Genomic DNA, 21771 nt, shown 5'->3' with positions numbered 1-21771 from the left:
GCACATAATACAGTATGTATACACAGTACATACACATTTAATCTTCAGATTGATGGATTGACTAAATTTAAAGGACATCTGGTGAGGTGGATGTTTTGGGCCACAGTCTTAAAATAGACTTTCTGTGTATTTTTGGGATTGAGTTCATTCAGAGAAAACAGCATTAAGGGCAGATTAATATAGTGTGGAAAAGGTTGCATGATAATGTACACATGAATGTGTGTACTGTAGTAACATCATAATAATGTAAATTTCTCTGGAAAAATACAGAAATAATGAAAACGTTTCATGGTAGTGTTAGTTTTTTTTTGTGGATTCTACTAAATCCAACAGCTTTATGCAGACTGTACTGAACCTGGTGGCAAAGGAGTGTTTTTTTTATTCACGGAAAAAACCCATTCAACTTTGTTGCTGATCTAGTAAAAGGGACAGATCAAAGATATTTTTTAATCACTTAAAGTAGCAAAATAGGCAATTTTCAACAGAATGTCCATCATTTTCTCAGAAGATTGTCTGTGTACGAGCCGTTTGTACAATATGTTGCAGATCCAGACAACAGTATGATCTTCTGATAAAGGACTTGGTGAAAGAAAATGTTTAGCCTTGGCAGATGTATACACTGTACGTTCTGTGCAATTCCATTCCAGTTAATAGAATGTCCATGCCCTGTATGTATGATGTCTCACACCTTCCCTTAATAGATCTTTTTACAATCTGAGGTTTGGTTTTTCTAGAGGTTTTACTGCTGCTTTATGTCTATTAGATGAAGACCCTGATATAATACTGAGTAAATGTTTACCCCACTTTGTGTAGTGTACTGATGTTTGACTTTACCCTCTCAAACTGCATCTTCTATAGTGTTCATCAGTGCCATCCAATAATTCATCATCTAAAATGTTCTCCTAGCTTCAGAGCACATAACAGATATTGTTGCTCTATGGATATCACTTTGAATTACCTCAAACTGTTTAAGGAAGTTTTGCTTGTTAGCGCAGTAATGAGCTCCGACTTAGCGAGGAAATATTGCATTTTTTCCCTGTGTCACATCTTTTATGTTGTGTTAGCGACTGAGCTGGTTCCTAATGAATTGCTGCCTTGTGTCCTCTGCTGCTGCAGTCAGCCTTCCCTCCTGATTCTCTCCTCCTGCTGTCATGTTGGAAAGAGATCCAGGCAGAATCTGCCACCCTCTTCTTTTGACGCATCTCTTCCCTAACTGATAACAGCATTACCTTGGCCATTATCCCTGATGTTGTCTGCACAGAAATTACTTTTTAAATGGAGTCTCTCAGTTTGACTTTGAAAACCCATAGTGAGGAAGTGCTGCTGGAGCAAATATGAAAGCATCTGTTATTTTTGACGCAAATGCAGAAATTTTGAATAACACTAACCCTGGCTGTCTCCAAACTCTTCAGTCTGATTAACAGGCAAAACACTTTCGAGTTGGAAGCACCTTGAGCTAGTGATCAATTTACACTTGCCTTCTGTGTTAAGGGTGCAGTGTTTTCAGACCTTGTTTAAAAGAAAACTAAGGTTCACTAATTAATTTTGTCATTTTGAAAAAATATTACTGAACTTGTTTCCCTGTTTTCTCTTCACGTTTTGCAACTGAAAGATTTCCTAAGATGTTAATCTCATTACAAGAGGACGTCTTTTACTGAAAACTTTTGTCATATGATGTGGTCTTTCCAAAGTAGGAGTTTGCAGATAATAATTCTCACAATACTTGAATAACTTTAAGGACAAAGAAATGTTTGTTGATTTCCAGACCAGCAACTAAGCTGCTGTCACAGTCTGAAAGAGATGACACTCCCTTGGTAGTTGTTAGCACTAACAGCAACAAACGCACAGTTGGTGTTTGGTATGTAACAAAGCCAAAATCAAATTCCTTTTCATTTGTACTGTTGTTTTCCTCTTTCCATTTTCTTGGATGTTTTCTTAAAGAAAGTTCAAATTTGCCAACTTCCTGTCACAAATTCTGTTGAGGATGATTGGTAGCACAGTCAGGTATTTCATCTTACGGTGTGTTAGCCTCTTGAGTACAGACTGTGTTTTGAACTCAGCATCAGACTTGCTCAGGGAAACCCTGAGGAAACGATGATTACACCTACAAAATATGATAGCTTGCACACCATTAATATTCATGCTCTTTGAAGCCATTTTCATCTTCATGTTTGTTTGCTCCTGATGAAAAAGATGAAAAGACCTGCGGACCTCATGAATTCCGCTGTGAGAATAACAACTGCATCCCAGACCACTGGAGGTGTGACAGCCAGAATGACTGTGGAGACAACTCAGACGAGGAGAACTGCAGTGAGTACCTGACTCCTTCACTTTCTGTCAGCTCTGTTTGTGCGTTCATATACACTGTTTGCGCTCTACACGCACTTAGGCAGTGAAGAAATGTCCTCTCTGAAGACACCTGGCTGCCCCTCCCACCACCACAACCACCTTCTCTCGCTCCCAGATGCACACACCTACCCATACAAACACATATGCAATTGTACAATCCAACGTGATGTTTCTCGCTATCGGCTCAACACGTCTCTCTTTCAAGCACAGTCTTATTATCTGTAGCTCACCAGGCTCGTATTCCCTTTTGTTTAGATATTCATCATCTCTTTTTGAAGAAAACTTTTTATTTACTCAAGATATGACACTGGTAACCCATCTAGTTAAATTTCATATCTTTTGTACATTCACCTACTTTCATGTCTGTGTGTGTGTATGTGTGTGTGTGTGTGTGTGTGTGTGTGTGTGTGTGTGTGTGTGTGTGTGTGTGTGTGTGTGTGTGTGTGTGTGTGTGTGTGTGTGTGTGTGTGTGTGTAATTGCTTGTGTGCGCATCATATGATTATGTGCATGCCTGCTGTGTGTTTTTGCTGAGTATGCATTATTTATGTGATTTATCAGGTGCTCATTCCCCATACCTATTAATGTCACTTAAAATGTAAATTATAAGCCCATTGACGACTTGGATAGCAAACAATTAAGCAGGTGGACTGGCAGACAGCGGAGGGGCCACAAATCAGATTTTGCTGCAATGCCTGCTGGGAGTCTCTGTTGCAGCGCAACTCATAACACACGGCCTGAGTTAGCTAACAGTCCATGATAACAAGGGGAGGGCCCAGACAGTGGATCTGATACAGCTGTTTAGCTGCGTCCTAATATTGTCCTCAGGGACTGACTTGCTCTAAACGGCAGATACAAGATTTTTGGCTTCACAGAGTGTGTTACCCCCCCGCTCCATTGTGAGAGCAGCAATGAATGTATTTACATCCTGATTAAATTTGCCAGTTTCTCCACTTCTAATACAAAATGACTCTAATTAGCTAAAGCAATGCCTTTGCCAATGGATTAGCATGTGGTTCTAAGCACAAAACATTTTCCTGATAAACATCAGGGGATTTCTGTTGGTAGTCTATGATGCTGGAAAAAGATTCAGTGTGCCCATGATTTGTATTTTTTGTGTTTTTGACGCCTCAGAGCCAGTTACCTGTAACCACAAGGACTTTGCCTGTGCTAACGGAGACTGCATCTCCTCCCGATTCCGCTGTGATGGGGATTATGACTGCTTGGATAATTCGGATGAGGTCAGTGTTTGAAATACGTATGTCACTAACTTATAAATCAAAAAGGAAGGTAAACCCTCATGAGTGCTGCTGATGAGGCACAGAAATTAGTAAGATTCTGAATTATGAATGAATATAAATAACTGAATAAAAAGAATGAGGCATATTTTTAATTCATCCTTTTGTGGCACTTCGCCTTTTCTCAGTTTCTCAGTAGAAATCAAGCCTTCCAAGCCTTTCCTCTTATTATTCCTATTATTTATCCTCTTCCTCTTAACTGGTGTATTATATCATTTTGAGGTCTGGTAATATAAAGAGAATAGCTTACTTTAGGCAAGTTGTAATATTATGAAGAGAATACTGACAACATACTGTAGATGTGTTTTAAACTCACAAATGACTGTCTACCCAAGACCAATTACAGCATATTTGTATGGGTTGTATGGGTTTAGTGTGTAACTGATCTCTGGTAAATGTCTGTTAGTATCTGAACCTGCAGCACAAGCACAGATTAAATATCCAAACTGGGAATGGAAAATCAAATTGGATGGGTATATTGCCACTTACAAAGAAAATAATCCCATTATAGGCATAATTCATTGTTTTGGTCTAAATCTCCTCATCATAGTCGCTCCGATCCAAAACAAAGCTGGACAGGAAATATCACTGTAATGAGTTATTGTACCTTCAAGTACATTAGCGCATGAAATACCTCATATTCATTTGTTTTTGGAAATCCTAATCCCCATGCCTCTCAGCAAAACAAAGACAGCTTGTTTTGTCCACAAATATGCCTGAATATCTCAATTTAGACAGCGTCAAATCGCCATAGTAATTATACACTCTTATGTGAATATGTGAAGACAAAAAGTGCCTTTATCTAGTTTTACATAGTGTAAAGATTTTTGCAGGATTCACACAAAGAAAAATGCCTCATCAGTGGTAATGATGTAGCACAGTGCATAATTCAAGGACAAAGGGTGGTTATTATGATTCATTACTCTTGTTAATATATTGTTCTGTTTAACGTTTGCAAAGCAATTTTTATATATAATCCCTCTCCTTGCAAAGCAGTGCAACCCTAATTAACCCTTTACTTAACCTGCTCCCCAGCGCCAGTTTTCTGGGTCAGCGCAGTCAAATAGTTTCAGCAAGGAAAGATGCCTCTTCGTCAGCGCTGCAATCACCAGTGATTGTTAAATGTGTTATTCACACTGGTCGTAGTGGGGGAGATAATTTGCCTGGTTGTGGTGTTCTGAACACCCAATATTACCCTGAGAGTGAAAGAGTAATGTGTCAGTCCACTCAGAATCCAACTTAAACTTTATATTGTGTGGATTGATACACAAGTCCTTGCTTATGAGAACAAAGCCCTGAGGTGCCCTCAGGACTTTGAAGCAGTGCAGAATAAAATTTCCTTCTTTCATACTGACCATTAAAAGATCCCCTCCTAACATGTGCGGACAGGTTCCTGTTCTCATTCTGTGAAAACAAGACATTCTGTTGTCAGGTTGATGCCAATGTAAGGCTTCAACAATATGAGTCATTCTACTGTATGAGTCAAATCTAAGTTGGTCTTTTTAGGATATATTTTTTTGTGTTTCCCACTCCTTGTGCTGCAGTGGAAGGAAAGTAACTTGGACTCTGGAGGATACCCACTTGATTTGACAAACTCAGACTGCTACCCCCTCATTTTAATTTCAGAAAATCTCGAGAAAACTATTTTTGTTGTATATTTTGGAACAAGGACTGTCACCCCTTACTGTACTTGTTTTATACAGGTCTCTCTGTGCTGAGGATAAACAGGGAGACAGATTACAGCAGGCAACACCTTATACTCTGTTCATGTGGGCACTTGATTATTGTTTGTAAAACTATGAATCTTTTCTTGAATATGCACAGTGATATTATTTATTGATTATCTGACTGGAAAATTTGATGATGTTTTTATATATATATATTTATATATACAGTATGTATATTATATTGTCCTCATTTACAGAAAGGCTGTGAGGCACACTGTGCTGATGACCAGTTTCGGTGTCACAACAACCTCTGCATCTCTTTGAAGTGGCTGTGTGACGGCCAAGAAGACTGCAAGATGGGGGAAGATGAGAAAAACTGCCAGGGAACAGGTGCAAAGCCAGTATCCTCTCATTTGTGAACAAATTTTAGCAGGCACACGTGAATTCCACTTCTGAGCTCAAGTTGGTGTGTTGATGTCCAGAACATGCTTAGTGGCTTCAGAGTAACTCAGAATAACAATGTGAAAACATGTTTTTAGATTCATTCATTTGGAAATTAGAAATGAAATTGCTTATCAACAAAAGCAACATTTTGATGGCCATCAGGTCAGAACTCTTTCCAAAGCCACTGTTTTTATTTTTTTCTGTAAGCAATAGAAGAGTTTATACAGTACACTTTTTCATTTGGTTGTCATTACTTAACAAGCGGAGAAAAAAGTGTAAATACATTGGAGAGGTCCTTGGTTCAGCATAGTGCTGTGGAAGGTCAGACTCTAAACAATGCGAAAGCAAATAGTTATTTTTCCTCTTCAACATTTCTGTTTCAAAGAAAGGTGGTTCACATGGGCTCAGTCCACTCCTCAGTCCTGGGGACATGATGGAACAAAAAGTATCGGGAAATTGATGTGTAATAATATAACCGATTTTTAAGAATTTTCCAAATTGTGTCCAGACACTTCCATGCTGATTGTAGAGCTTGAGTGCAATCAGAGATACGTGAATGAAGAAGTAGAAATGACCCCAGTTTTGTGGATGTACTGACTTCTGTCCACTGTCCAATAGTGACCAAATGCTGGGAAGTAGTACTTTAGTAAGCAACAGGTAGTACACAGTATGAACTCTTTGGTCAGAGCGGACAATGTCATACATTAGTCAGGAGTGGCAAGCTCAAATCATTTCTCTCCAAGATCTGCAATTTCACAAAGCATTACTTTGTCAGTAGAGTTTTCCATTTGTGCATGGAACAGGTCTCAAAAGGACTCAATTGATCAATTTCAAGCAGGCAGAAAGGTGACGTTGTTACTCACTGTTATACTTTGCCCTTCTCCAGTACTTCCTTCGTGCTCCGTGAACGAGTATGTCTGCGCAAGTGGAGGTTGCGTGTCAGCCAGCCTGCGGTGCGATGGACACGATAACTGCCTGGATGGCTCTGATGAGGTCAGTACAGCTTCACATGATTCAAAGAAGCAAAAATAACAACGAAAAAAATTATCTGAAAAGTTGAACACGGTTAACAACACATCAACAGTGAGGAGCTGCTTGTCTGGTCATGTTACATGTGACCCATGTTAAAATGTGAATCATTACATGTAAATGGTTTTGTTATCTCTGATTGCAGCCGACAGCCTCACCAGAGTTCACCAGTTACTTGCTGATTTAGGGTGTGTGTTTGCTCACAGGTTGGCTGTGTGAAGGAGTGCAGAGAAGATGAGTTCCTCTGCCTGAACCGTGCACACTGTATACCTCGGCGCTGGCGCTGCGATGACGTGCTGGACTGCATGGACCATAGTGATGAGGAAAACTGCAGCCAGGGTAGGTATGAGTGTGACAGCACATAAAAATGAGCGATAATTGAGGTTTTGATCCCCGAAGGCAAAACGGGATTTTAATGTTCTGTTTCAAACCTTTACACTGAAATAATTATTATTGAACAAGGAAGTCAGAGATGGATTCATATTTTGCTTCTGTGAGGCTTAATGATCCAGGGCTGTCGCTCTGTAAAACAATCTGTCATTATGATCTTGTTATAGGCAGGTTTCGAGTCACCTCTTCTACAATCTTGAATGCACTCCTCCGAGTTACGGTGTTAAAGGTCTCGTAACTATATTTGTAATTGCAGGTGCTTTCTTCTGCCGGGCTGATGAATTCATTTGCAACAACACATTATGCAAACTCCACACGTGGGTGTGTGATGGCAAGGATGATTGTGGAGACAACTCTGATGAAGACACAGACATGTGTGGTGAGTTTATATCGTACTCTCACAAGGTTTTCCTTTGATAACAAATGATGCATATTTTATAAGCCACCACTTTGCTATTTCCAGAGAGAGAATATTTCATTGTCTTCTCCTACAAGGGATCATGCTGCTGCTCAGAAAGACACATCCATTGAGTTTTTGTGTGTTTTTATACATATATTTTTATTCACAGCAAAACTTCCCTGCCCTCCTACAAGACCGTTTCGTTGCAGAAATGATCATGTGTGTCTGCGCACAGACCAAGTCTGCAACAATGTAAATGACTGCGGAGACAACTCAGATGAAGAGGAGTGTGGTGAGCAAAAGATATCTAATATTAATCTGCATCAAGTGAATAATTGTGTGGAAACACAATTATAGCTACAGTCGGTTTGGAAAAGTATATTTCTATTATTTGATAACTGTGCTCTGCTGTTGGACTTAGCCTTGAACCAGAGAGCCGAAGTTGTTGTTTTATTATGTTTGAAAGTACAGCCATCTTATCAGCCAAACACAGTAATTGGGACAGAACTTAGCAATCCATGACCACTGTTGCTTGTGGACTTTTTGATGTGAGCAACAAATGCAAAACAAAACTTTATAAAACTCCACACAGCACTCCAAAGAAGTGGCTCGCAACCTTTTTTAGCTTGTGAAAAGATGCAGTGTTTTCTTACAACCCTCTTCACATTTTATTGTTTGTTTTGTTTTTCAGTATGTGGTTTTAACTAGTGATTGAAAATCATTTTTTCAATTTTTGCCAAATGTGCTACAAATCATCACCCTCGAATTTTGTAAGAGAGAGGGTGGAGTATCTGCTGCGACAGAAATTAACATTCTGCTTTTAAAAGTGTTTGGCAGATCACTTGTATTATTATTTTTTATTATTATGTTTTTGATTTCCTTGTTTTTTCTCTGATATACTTTATGGTATGTACAGTAGAGCCCTGACATGTTCCTTCAGTGTGTGCCCACTGTGAGCAATCACACAGAGCAGGCGGGAACAAAATGAACAAATCACTTCCCTCATCTTTTACTCTTTCATTCCGTCTGTCCTCCATTCATCCTGCACTCCCATTCCATTAATACAACCATCCATCTCTTACCTCACTCCATTACTTCTCACTATTGTATGCTTCATCCTTCTATCCATCCCCTCACCTTTATCCCATCATTCCCTCCATCTCAATCTCTACCATGTTGGTCTTTGTTGTGCTACACGTGGACACTCATTCAACAGTCATTCTTTTTTGGTGCATTAGAAAAAATGAAAACTAAATAATTTTAAGTAATTGTATGACTATAACAAAATAACACATAAAGTGTGTTGATTCTGTGATAGTCTACATCCCTTATTTTGGCAGCTGCCAGAAACTGACTTGTCAAAACTAAGATTTTTAGAAAGAAAAATTATCTGTTCTGCAGCAGGAAATGTGATTAGTATAGGCGATTGTGTTTGCGCACTAGTAACACAGTGTGTTGAAAAGTCAGTGCTGTATTGAATACTGTAGTATCATTTGAAACTGAGAGCAGCGGCCTGTGTTCAACTGACACTTTGCACAGAAGCAGAGGTGGTGGCTGGGAGACCGCGACCGTGTGGGAAGGCAGAGTTCACCTGCAGTAACCAACGCTGCATCCCTATTCAGCTGCAGTGCGACCTCTTCAATGACTGCGGAGATGGCGGCTCAGACGAGCAAGACTGCAAGGCCTGTAAGTGTAGCCCCAGTTGATTTGTGCAAACAGATCAAAGAAGCATTCAGAAGAGATGAAAAGAACCAAGTGTCATCATGATGTTACCTGGAAGCTCGGCAATCTCCTCATTTTAGATATGATGTTTTGTTATTTATGGTAATATATGTATGCCCATGTATGAGGTGTGTTGTGTACAACTTTCATGAAAGATGATAGTGGCCTCTTGGCTTTTGTACATCAAAAGAAAGGCACAGCAGGTGTCTAAGATGTGTAGAACTGCTATATAATCAAAGTCATGTCCTTATTTGTAGTTTCCAGTGGAGATGTATGCGGAAAGAAAACAAATCCATGTGGAGAAGATGCAATTTGCAACCAGACCAATGCAAGTGCTATATGCCAGTGCAAACCTGGCTTTAAGAGGGACCTTAAGACAAGCCAGTGTGAAGGTAATGTATGATCAGTTCTACCCATTTTTATTCCCCTGTTTAAAGAATTAATGATATAACAATTTGTACGTGTTTGATTTTACAGACATGAGTAGATATTTGTGTTGAATCAAAAAAAATGGGGCATAGAAATAAGTAAAATGGTTTATCCCTTACTCTACTAAACATATACATTTATTTCTGTATTCTGTCAGCATACTGGAGCATCCATTGCCTTTGTTAGTTTTCAGTACATTGTATGTACCAGACTTCTCAGTAATCCTGAATGTTGACCTACGTCTGAAGGTCTTCTTAAGCTATAGTATAAATAAAGCTTTGTTGCAGAAACTCAGGCATCACACAGTACTTAAAAATTCTTTGTGAGGTAAATTCTCAGCAAATTTCTTACAACCCATTACAACCCAAACTTACATTACAACTCAGAATTTAAAGATTGCAAACCTCAAAGGTTAAATTTAATTGATGTGTTTTAGTCAGACGAGATGGTTTTTAGGAGTGGAAATAATGTCACTATTTCAGCTGTGTCAAAATATTTCAAATTGAGGATCCTGGTTTCATAGAAATAAGCTGTGAGACTTCCCCATTATACATATTACACTGCTATGAAAAAAAACTTAAAAGGTAATGCTATCCAACAGAATATAAAGTTACAAAGTCTGACAATAAATCAAAACATAGGTCAAGGATGAAGTCATGAGATGGAGCTGGTATAGTAAAATAATAGTTCAATGATGAGTGCTTTATTAAAGAGTAACAGATGGGTAGAAAATGTATTGAAATGTATTGATATCATTGAATACCGATATGTCTACTTCAAATGAATGGATGCATTTCATGTGAAGAATCCTTGTCTAAAGAGACGATAGCTTTGATTATGAAGTAAATTGTGACATTATTGCTTCCGATAGCTTCTTGTTTTTCCAGTTAATGGCTTTTCATGTAGTTATTTCTTCACCTCAAGTCTCATTTGCTGTATGTATACCTATATTTATATCCTCCTGATGAATTGGTCAAGGTACAATCTATTGGGGAAAAAATGTAATTATGTTTACATTGCATTTATGGTTATAAACTCTATGCATAGCTTCTTTACCATGTCATTTATCACCCTTATCTCTATATACAAAGGAAGTGCCAGTCATGATGAAGAATATAAATAAACCCTTTTCAACCTCCATATGAACTTTTCCGAAGCAAAATGTCCCTTCTGTTCTTCCAGAGATAAATGAATGTCTTCATTTTGACACATGTCCTCATTACTGCACAAACACCAAAGGATCTTTTAAGTGCACCTGTGACCGAAACTATAAGGAGATCAATGGTAACTGCATAGCAAAAGGTAGGATCCTTTAGCTAAATATCCGTACTGTTATACAACTACTGCATACATGCTATTCTGGTGATATTACGTTATTGTGAAATGTATTAATCTGTATTTTTGTCCATGTGCATATTAACTGACTTAAACTGCTTCCTAATATCCAAAATTGAGTTCAGACAAATTTTCTTTGTCTTCTTCTTTCTTTTCTTTTTTTTTTTTTACATATTAATACTCATCGGGCAGGACCAGAAGATCGAGTGCTCTACATATCAAATGACACTGAAATCCGAAGTTTTGTGTATCCATTTAACCAGAGCCATGGACACAAACTGCTCACTCACATTGAGGACAATGCCCGCATTATCGGGATGGATGCTCTGTCTCACCAGCAAAAGTTCATCTGGGCTACTCAGTTTAACCCTGGTGGAATTTTTTACAAAGACACTCTAGAGAGAAATCAAGCTAAAACAAATGTCAGGAACATTGTAAGTATATCTTATCCAGTAATGACATCTGACTGCATGTATCATAAGCAATAAGCTGGGGAAAAAAGACGCCTTAACTAGTTTTGTAATGTTTCATTGCCATGAGTTTGATGAGCTCCACCTTGAGGTGTATGTATGCACTCGGGTCTGACTTTGTGGCTATTATTGGTTGCAGTGTTCAGACTTCCGTCGCCCCAGAGATATTTCTGCTGACTGGATCACAGGCAACATTTATTGGACTGATCACTCTCGGATGCACTGGTTCAGCTATTACACAGCCCACTGGACTAAATTACGATATTCCATAAATGTGGGCCAGCTGAAGGGACCAAATTGCACCCGCTTGATTACCGACATAGCAGGAGAACCATATGCCATCGCTGTCAACCCTGTCAAAGGGTAAGTTGTACACTATTTTCCTGCTATGCCCCTTCTTACTTACAAATCTCCAAATATGTTAAATACACAAGTATAAATGTTCTCAGTGGTGTAGATCACTTGCAAAAGCTTCAGTATGGGCCTCATCGATATTTCACCGAAATATACACAAAGCATTGCTGGGAAAATGATAATGATGTTAATGAAATCATTGCTTACTACTTAATGAAAATGTAAGTATGCAGGGAAGTGTTTAGCTCAGTTGGTAGAGCACCCGCCCCATGTGTTGAGGCTATAGTACTCACTGCAGGCTGGTTCGAATCCCGCATCGAGCAGCCCTATCCTGCGTGTCATCCCCCCCCCACTCTGCCTCCCATTTCCTGTCTCTCTTTCAGCTCTCCTGTCCATTAAATGCAAAAAAGCCCCAAAAAATATACTTTAAAGAAAGAAAATGTAAGTATGTTAGTATTTCAAAGAAGGTTATATCGAAAGCAACTGGACTTAGTTATTTGTCTAGGAAGACGTTTCACCTCTCATCCAAGAGGTCAACTTCACTATCGAGGGGCTAAAAGAGAAAACTGACCACTCACTGCTTAAACTGAAAACACTCCTACCTGGCTCCATCATGGAGAAAGTTGTGGATTTCACCCAAAAGGCACAACTATCACAACATAAAAAAAGCAAAGACAGACAAACCAAGAAATTCCACAATTTACAATCTCGACATGTTGACAATAACACAGAAATACTCACATGGAGGCAAAAAACTGACTATTCAGCACAGAAAGAAACACAAAACAGATGGATTAAGAATTTGTCTGACAGAGAACTCACCCAACCTGAGAAAGAGGTCCTAGCCAAGGGCTTGAATTTTGCCATGACACCGAAAGAGCTACCTATAGTGGATTTGATTACAGCTACAGAATCTGCTATAAGGAAAAACAACTTAACCGGAACTGAGGCGGATCAGCTAAGGTTAAAAGTGTCAGCGGCGGTGGCCGAGGCTAAGGTCCCCCCCTCTAACCTCACTTTTGAGGAGAGGAAAGCAGTGACGGCTTTGAGCAAAGACCAAAACATTACAATCCTCCCAGCAGACAAGGGTAGATGCACAGTTGTGCTCAATACAACTGACTACCAGGCTAAGATATCTACACTACTCAGCGACTCTAACACTTATGAAACCCTGAAACGAGACCCGACCAGTGGCTATAAAAAGAAGGTGATAGAATGTCTACAACAATTACAAAAAGAAGGGGTCATTGACAAAACACAATACTACCGGCTTTATCCCCAGGATTCAATCCCATGCCTATATGGTAGGGCTGGGTAAAAATATCGATTCAGCAATGCATTGCAATTCTTTTCTCTGCAATTCAATATCGATTCAGCAATCTTCTGAATCGATTCAAGCCCCTGGCCAGTGGGGGCGCTGCGAGCAACACTCTCGTGTGATTCGCGCTGTACAGACGGGGGCCGCACTAGACCAAACCATAACAATATGGGAGTGAGTAGCAGCAGCAGCGGGGATCGATCGTCGGGGGAGGGACGCACCGCGCCGTGCCGTATTAACTTTCGCTTTCAACACGCGCTGCTGTTATGCATGCGTGCTTCTCTGTGGTGTGTATGTGTGTGAGAGGATGCGGCCATCGTCCGACGGGGGGGGGGGCGGGCGGCGGCGGCGGCGAATATCGCTACTTTTTTTTTTTTTTTAAGACGTTAGTTTAGGCGGCAGCTCTTTGTTGTTAAGGCGGCCGCCTTAACAGGAAAGCGCTGCGGGAAACCCTGAATCTGACAGCTGCTCTCACTTCTTCCTCTGCTCCTCCTCACTCACTCACCTACACACAGACAGGACTCTGTCTTCCTCACACTCACCCCAGCCCCTCAGTTTCTCATCCCACCTGCCCGTACCATACACATTGACAGTCAGTCAGAAATCACAGAACTTAAACATCATAACAAGAACATTACTGCGGGGTCGCTACAATATTTTCAGTTGTGCAGTCAACTATTATTAATAATATTGTTTTGTATTGTTTTATTACTCAAAATGTTATGAGTTATTTTCCAAGAGGAAAGTATCACATAGCCTAATTTAAATTTAGCTGCACTGTAGTTCAGTGTTAAAGCAGTGTCATATTTTGTTATGCTATGAGTTATACTATGGCTGTTCATAAGGCATGAAACTAAACAAATAATTATTAAAAAAAAAAAAATCTGGTACTCTTATTTGTGTATTTCTGCTTGATACTGAATCGATATCGAAGCATTTCAATCAATATCGAATCAAATCGATATCGAATCGAATCGTGACCTAATGAATCGAAATCGAATCGAATCGTGAGATTCTCAACAATACCCAGCCCTACTATATGGACTCCCCAAAATCCATAAAGAAGGGTCCCCGCTCAGGCCCATTGTCAGCAGCATAAACTCGGTCACTTACAACATAGCCAAACACATAGCCAATATCTTGGCTCCTTTGGTGGGAAACACCCCACACCACATCCAAAACTCTATAGACTTTGTGGGTAAAGTCCGGGACATAAAAATGGAACCAGATGACACTATGGTATCCTACGATGTGACTTCTCTTTTTACCTGTATTCCAACTATGGAGGCTTCGGCCACAGTAAGAGAACGACTCACACAAGACAACTCCCTGCAAAACCGAACAAAACTCAAAAACCCGGACATATTTGCCAGCTTCTGGATTTGTGCCTGAACACCACATACTTCCAGTTCAACGGCAAATTTTACAGACAAAAACACGGTTGTGCCATGGGTTCACCAGTATCCCCTATTGTGGCAAATCTATACATGGAGGAGGTAGAGAACAAGGCTTTGAACTCCTTTGAAGGAACAACACCGAGCCACTGGTTCAGGTATGTGGACGACACATGGGTTAAAATCAAAACCAAAGAGGTGCAAGCTTTTACTGAACACATTAACTCAGTGGACAAAAACATCAAGTTCACCAGAGAGGATGTCAAGGACAATAGTCTGCCTTTCTTAGATTGTGACGTCCATATGAAAAAGGACAGGAGCCTCCACTTTGGGGTATACAGAAAACCCACACATACAGACCAATATCTACTTTTCGACTCTCACCACCCTCTGGAACATAAGCATGGTGTTATCAGAACTTTGCAACACAGAGCTGATAACGTGCCCACCAGCTCACAGGCCCAAGGGGCAGAACACAAGCACCTGAGAGGCGCCCTCACAACTTGTGGTTACCCTAGCTGGACCTTTGTGAAAACTGCAGCTGCTTCCAGAAAGAAAACCAGCAAAGTGGTTGAGAAAGAAAGACAAAACAAGAGAAACAACATAGTCATTCCATATGTGTCTGGAGTATCAGAAAATCTCAGGAGGATCTTTAACAAACACCGTATCCCTGTGTATTTCAAACCCAGCAACACACTCAGACAGAGACTGGTACATCCCAAGGACAAAACACCACACACCCACAAAAGCAATCTGGTGTATGCAGTCCAATGCAACGAGGAATGCAAAGACCTCTATATTGGAGAAACAAAACAACCACTGCATAAACGCATGGCCCAACACAGGAGAGCTAATTCCTCAGGCCTGGACTCTGCTGTCCATTTACATCTCAAGGAGAAAGCCCACTCCTTTGAGGACAGCAATGTCCAAATCCTAGACAGAGAGGATAGATGGTTTGAAAGGAGTTAAAGAAGCCATCTATGTAAAAGTAGAGAAACCATCCCTCAACAGGGGAGGTGGTCTCAGACACCACCTATCTACAATTTACAATGCTGCCCTTTCATCCCTTCCCAGGAGATTCAACAATCTAGCCTCAAAGAACAACAACTGTTCACAAGTGGCAAGTGACTCCAACGACTGTCGTTATAACAACATAGGGCACTAACGAAGTCGAAACCAACTTTCCATCAAAGACAGTCATTTAAACGACTGTCGTTGGCACTTGGAACACAAAAAGGGAACCAGTGACATCATCACCCTTGTGAACGCCCACACAAGAGGTTAAATAGTGAGTCTCCACACCAGATAGTTGGACCAGTCCCAGCCTGGTCAGTTGCGTACATGAACTGATGAAGCCTCTTGGATGAGATGTGAAACGTCTTCCTAGACAAATAACTACAATGTCCCAATTCAATAAATAAAGAAAAATGAAAACTAAGTCCAGTTGCTTTCGATATAACCTCCTTTGAAATACTATGACCTGGGCAAATGATAATATGCACCGGCAAGTATGTTAGTAGTTACTCAAGTTTAGTGAAGTTTAATTGCATTTGCACTCTTGTATCTGTCAAGGGCATCTTGCAGCAACAAAGCTAAGGCATCCACAGGTTTTTGTGATAAATAAGTGTTACATTGCATTATAACCAAGAATGGATACAAATATGTTTTTAGAGACACCAAATTGGTTGCAGTAGCTTTCATTTTCAGAAAACATTTATGCAATTGCTAGGCCATGGATGTACCAGGGATACAAAGGCGTATTCGGTGCTTCACTGTCAATATCTGCCTCTGTTTCTTGCAGAATGATGTACTGGAGTGTGATTGGTGATCACTCTCATATAGAGGAATCAGCCATGGATGGTTCCTTACGGAGAGTACTCTTGGAGAAAAATCTCAGGAGACCCACTGGTAGGTATTTCTTTTCAAACCCATTAGTTATGGTATTTGCATTGTTTCATCTTTCCTCTCCCTTTTTCTCTAACATTGTTACCTTAAAGCTACCCTGTGGAATTTCCCTGTAAACAAAGAAAGTAATATTTATATTTGGTGCTTCTCATCACTTAATGTATGTTTACTTGAGGCCAAATAATCATGTAGAATGCATTTTCTTTTTCATAAAACACTTGTAAAGGCAGGATGTTGAATATTTTGAAACGTGTGCAGCTGCACTTACACATGTATTTTTAACATATTCAAACCCTATTTATGTTTGGTCACCTGTCCTTATGTTCATACTGAAATTTTGAAACAATGAAATGAGGCACATAGCTCTCTTCAGTGTAGGGAACTTTGAGGTTAGTTCAGCGATCACACAATGATGCATACACACCGATCAGCCGCAACTCTTATACCACTGACAGTTGAGGTGGATTATATTGTTTATCTTGTTACAATGGCACCTGTCAAGAGGACAGACATTGATGTGACAGAAGGATCTTAGCAACTATAACAAGCTCAACATTGTGATAACTAGATTGATTCATTCACCTCCAAAACAGAGGAAAACAACAGGTCTTGTCAGGTGTTTCTGGTAGCAACCACTGCACGGTCAGTCCAAGCCCACAGAACAGTCTGTGTAGAGCAGATTCCTGAAAACCTTGATGCTGGCTATAATAGAAAGCTGTGAGACTGGGCATCATAACTTCTCACAAAAAGCCTGCATAGCTGTACAACCATGCTCTGCTCATTCTGATGCCTGTCCACTGCCAAAAATGTTTACAGTTGGCGCATGGTCCCCAAAATGGTGGGAAGTGGCAGCCTGGTCTGATTAATAACATTTTATTTGTATCATGTTAATGGCTGGCTGCATGCATGATGATGATAGAGGAAACCTTCAGAGGTCTTGTGGAGTCCACGCCTGGATGGGTCGGAGTTGTTTTGGTGGTACAGAAAGAAACGTGCATTTAATTAGGTGGAAACGTTGTGTTATTACTGAGCTCAAAGTGTACCCTATGCCCAAAACAGAGTTGTGGGGTGATGGAGCAGTGATAGGTTTAGACCAACAATAAGTAAGCGCAGTTCTACCTTATCCATTCACTCACATTACAAAAGATTGATGGAATAGCATAGAAAAACTGTAAATAAATATTCTAAATCATTTGCATTTTGTTTTGCTACAGTGACACTGTGCTTTCTCAGTAGACTTGTGTTTTTAAAAAACTGACACTTCATTTACGATGTCATTGCCACCATATATTGAAATCCCTGATGTGTGCATAAAGGGGGAAAAACACAAACAGAATGTCAATTCCTTATAAATAAAACAGAAGAGACATTGTTGTTCATAGCAAGGATATTCTTTCATCACAAACACAGGAGAAGTAAGAAAGCCAGGATAACTTCTATCTTCTGTGACACATTTGTTGCACTACATGCAAACGCCTGTAATTCAAGTCACTGAGTACACAAAGCAGAGCAAAAATAATTGCTACAGAACTGTGTAGTACAAAAGCCATAGGATACATTTCTACATTTCAACTCAAATGAAATAAATGTAAAATGCTTTTGAAATGTGAAATGTATATCATTAGATGGCATTAGATGCTCTGGTTATGGTCCCACCATAATGCATGTATGTTATGACCCATATACCACATAGTGAATACACACACAGCATGTTTTTACAGATTACATAAATGGAAATTATACACAATGCACAATCGTGCGATCATAGTAACCTGTGAATGTATGTAGCTCTACTGTAGAAGCTTTAATATGGTATATAAAGAAATACAAAACAGCACAAAGGCAATTTATGAATAGGGAATACTTTACAGCCACTTGAAATGTGCTGGTGTGTCTATAGGGAGACACTTAGTGGTGATCTAGTTTTGAAGAGCTGCTTTGGCCTCCTTTAATTCAAAGGACCCATGCTCCTTCTTGGTCTCGGAAAGAGGAATTTATCTTGGGTGGAAAAATGCAAACCTATTTAAATGCTGCAGCCAGGTGCTCAATTATCCAGTCCGACTTTTGGGAGAAAGTAAAAGTGAGTCACTGCTTTGAAATTGTAATGTAGGCATGCGTAAACTCTGCCACCAAAAGTGCTGTGCACAACAAGACGGTAGGTGTCCTGACTCCTGTGGCATTTCTGACAGAACCAGATTGAACAGTCAATAGTCAAAAATAAATTGACACAAAGGAAAAGTGTCTCCACAACCTGCTGATTTGCCACATAAAACCACCCTGCCCTTAAGGTCTCCTATTGAGAGATTCCATGATGATTCCTGTGTAATTTGTCAGGTAAATAAATCTCTTGCCCTCATCCTCCCACAGGGCTGGCCATTGATTATTTCAACCAACGTTTATATTGGGCTGATCCTGAGCTCTCACAGATAGGGAGCATGAGATTGGATGGCTCGGACCCTCTGGTGACAATCTCCGACAGACATGGTAAAGCCAACTGGAAAACAAAGCACAGCTTATTAGTGCTGCTTTTGGTTTCCTCAACCTTTTATCAAGTAATTGCAATATAATGTGTGTTTGTCTGTGAAGGCTAAGCCTCTGAATATTGTGTCTTAAGATCAATCTGCTTCTTCCTTCCATATGCCGCTACATTCATTATCCCAAGGCTTGAAAGTGTGCTGAAAGGGTTACTTGATGTTATCTGCTTTATTTTTTCTCTTTGATCTCCAGGAATCTCCCAACCATACCGAATTGATCTATTTGAAGACTACATCTACGGAACTGGACTAAAACATGAGGTGTTCAAGGTCCACAAGTACAGAAAACATGCTGTGGAATTTCTCAATTTGGGGGTAGAGAAGCCCACAAATGTTTTGATCACCCACCGTTACAAACAGCAGGATGGTAAAATTGTCTTGATAATTGGATTCCTCTTCTTATGTATATTGTCACAGATGTAATGCATTAATGTACAAATATTTTATTTTGAAGAATTTCAGAGAGGAAATGTACAACTTTAGGATGGACCCAGATTTTCATTTCACATGTTTGGTTCTTGTTAGTTTCAGGGTGTATTTACAGTTGTAATTTCATTTTTTATTAGCTTGGGGATAACCTTTTTTAAGTTTTGGGGGTAGTTACATTAGACCCGTACACAACATTTATCAGGAAATGGAGAAAAAAAAATAGGCGTACAAAGTCAAGACATACATTTGACAGTTGACATTTAACATTGGCAACTAACCACACATTAAACTCACATTGAGACCATCTACTGTATAAATTGTGCTGCTGAATAGTGCTTTTTCAAGTAACAATAAGGAACTGCTTTGACGTTAAGGTAGAAAATGTTAACCAAAGGAGGCTCGCTCTTTTACAACTTCCTGTGCACATAATACCCAGATAAAAAGTACTTTCTGTTGATGTTGAAGGACATGTCTTGTGTCCTTGACCCCTGCATAAAACCTTTCCATAGGATAATATGTTCTGAAGGTAAAAGTCCTTTTCAAATGAGTTCCTGCAGTCTTGTCTAGTCTTTGTGACTATAATATGAAGAGTATTTAAAGTAGAGCATATATTGTAGGACACAGGGCAGACACTGAAAGTGAACTGTAGTTAACCCCTATACTGAATATTAGTTTAGTTTAGATATTTATTTATTTATTTATTTCATTTATCGAGCATAAAAACAAAAATAAAACTCCTCGGCAAAAGAGAGAATAATATATTTTTACTGTGAAATCATCTACTGTATAAGTAACATAATGACTGGTTTAAACTGGTTTAAATCCCTCATCATGACAACAATTCATTCTATCTCTGTTATGACTGGAGGGTTTAAACCAGTTTCTGTAATCAAACATATGTGGGAAAAAATCTTTGCAGAAAAAAATCTGTGATGTAATTTGTGTCAGTTTGGGGTCCTTGACATGAAAAGGTCCAGTTCACTCTGTTAAAAAAAATCAGCCTTCTTGTAATTATGCATTTACTGTGATATGCATCATAAAAAATCATCTGGCTCTTTAGGACAGTCAGTGGTCAGTCAATACAACCATGTATTTCCTTCCTCTTGTAATAGACCAGCTTCAGTTATTTGTTACATCTCTGATGTTAATGGCTATAGAACATCACACAGCTCAGTCTTGGTCAGTTTTTTCACTTAAAGGTCAGCTGTTTTATTCCCCAGAGACTCATTAGGCCAGCAGTGTGGGTAGGGTCTGTGGGCTTGCAAAAATGACATGAAGGCATGATATCTTTAGAAAAACCACCAAAACAATCTTTTTTTGAGATTTTCATCCTCATGTGCTGTGTTAGAAAATATAGTACGGGTTATTTTTAGAATATAATGCATATATCAATACTGTAAACATTAGTCACTTTATAGTTATTTTGTTTTATTTAATTAATCTATGTAAATCACAATAACCAATCCATTTGATCTCATTTTTCATTCACATCCCAGTTTTTATATAATGTTCTGCTTTGCCTAATGCAATTATAGTTTGGACACATTTAATTTCCCCTCTCAATCTCTCTGTTAGATGTCTGATGTCTTAAAAGTAAAACAAAACATACATTTTATGCTTAGTACCAGCATTGCCGCTACACCAGTCCATGTTTGTAGAAGTGCTTGCAATTTTGATTAATTCTGAGTGTGTACTCAGTGTATTTACAATAATTTGTCTGTGTGGAAAGCAACGAGAGGAGCACTTCAAGGTGCAGATAATCAATTAGAAATGAAGAAATAACATTTCACAATCACTGATTATTCAATCTGGAGTTGAGATGTGTGAAGTTATTTGTATGATTTAGCCTTGTGCGTGTCTGGGCTTCAAGAAAATAACACCCTTCAAAACTGAAATTAAAACACTCTACTCTGACACACAACAAACACTTTTTCACATCGCAGCCAACACCGACAGATTATCTTGGCTCTTTTGTCCATTGCTCTCTCTCTCTTTTTTTTTACTTTCTCTCTCTGCAGCACCAAATCCATGCCTGAGAATGTCTTGTGACTTCATGTGTTTGCTCAACCCAACGGGTGCCCGGTGTACCTGTCCAGAGGGAAAGTTGCTGGTCAATGGCACATGTAGTGATGTCAACATATCAGGTAGGCCTTTATGCCACAGGTAAGGTGGCTACTGTAACAGTATAAATGCATATCTTCAATGATCAATGCACTGTATCAATCAGAAACTATTTTCACACTTAATTCTACCTGAACTGAAACACAAAAATATGATTTTCTCTGTTAATCATAGCTTTACTTTGC

General features: G+C 39.4%; 1 protein-coding gene across 2 annotated transcripts in view; it reads left to right on the top strand.

The window, feature by feature from the left end:
• The window catches only part of lrp1bb (low density lipoprotein receptor-related protein 1Bb), a 288370-nt gene that overhangs the window by 249300 nt on the left and 17299 nt on the right, over positions 1-21771 (top strand). The window contains exons 67-82 of one of the 2 annotated variants that reach the window (XM_085766198.1): positions 2194-2310; positions 3482-3588; positions 5570-5702; positions 6643-6749; positions 6992-7124; positions 7432-7554; positions 7745-7867; positions 9121-9261; positions 9555-9689; positions 10909-11028; positions 11254-11495; positions 11671-11894; positions 16399-16505; positions 18870-18986; positions 19230-19403; positions 21484-21609. In XM_085766198.1, coding sequence (XP_085622324.1) covers positions 2194-2310; positions 3482-3588; positions 5570-5702; positions 6643-6749; positions 6992-7124; positions 7432-7554; positions 7745-7867; positions 9121-9261; positions 9555-9689; positions 10909-11028; positions 11254-11495; positions 11671-11894; positions 16399-16505; positions 18870-18986; positions 19230-19403; positions 21484-21609 — 2229 coding nt within the window. Of the gene's footprint in view, positions 1-2193; positions 2311-3481; positions 3589-5569; positions 5703-6642; positions 6750-6991; positions 7125-7431; positions 7555-7744; positions 7868-9117; positions 9262-9554; positions 9690-10908; positions 11029-11253; positions 11496-11670; positions 11895-16398; positions 16506-18869; positions 18987-19229; positions 19404-21483; positions 21610-21771 lie in introns of both variants that reach the window. The other variant, XM_085766197.1, reaches the window with a different exon arrangement.

The sequence above is a fragment of the Trachurus japonicus genome, chromosome 21 (genome assembly GCF_045865225.1).
Source record: "Trachurus japonicus isolate A0001 chromosome 21, Traja_1.0".
Lineage (NCBI taxonomy): Eukaryota > Metazoa > Chordata > Actinopteri > Carangiformes > Carangidae > Trachurus > Trachurus japonicus.
The sequence above is the reverse complement of the archived record's forward strand: the minus strand, read 5'-3'. Positions and strand labels throughout refer to the sequence as shown.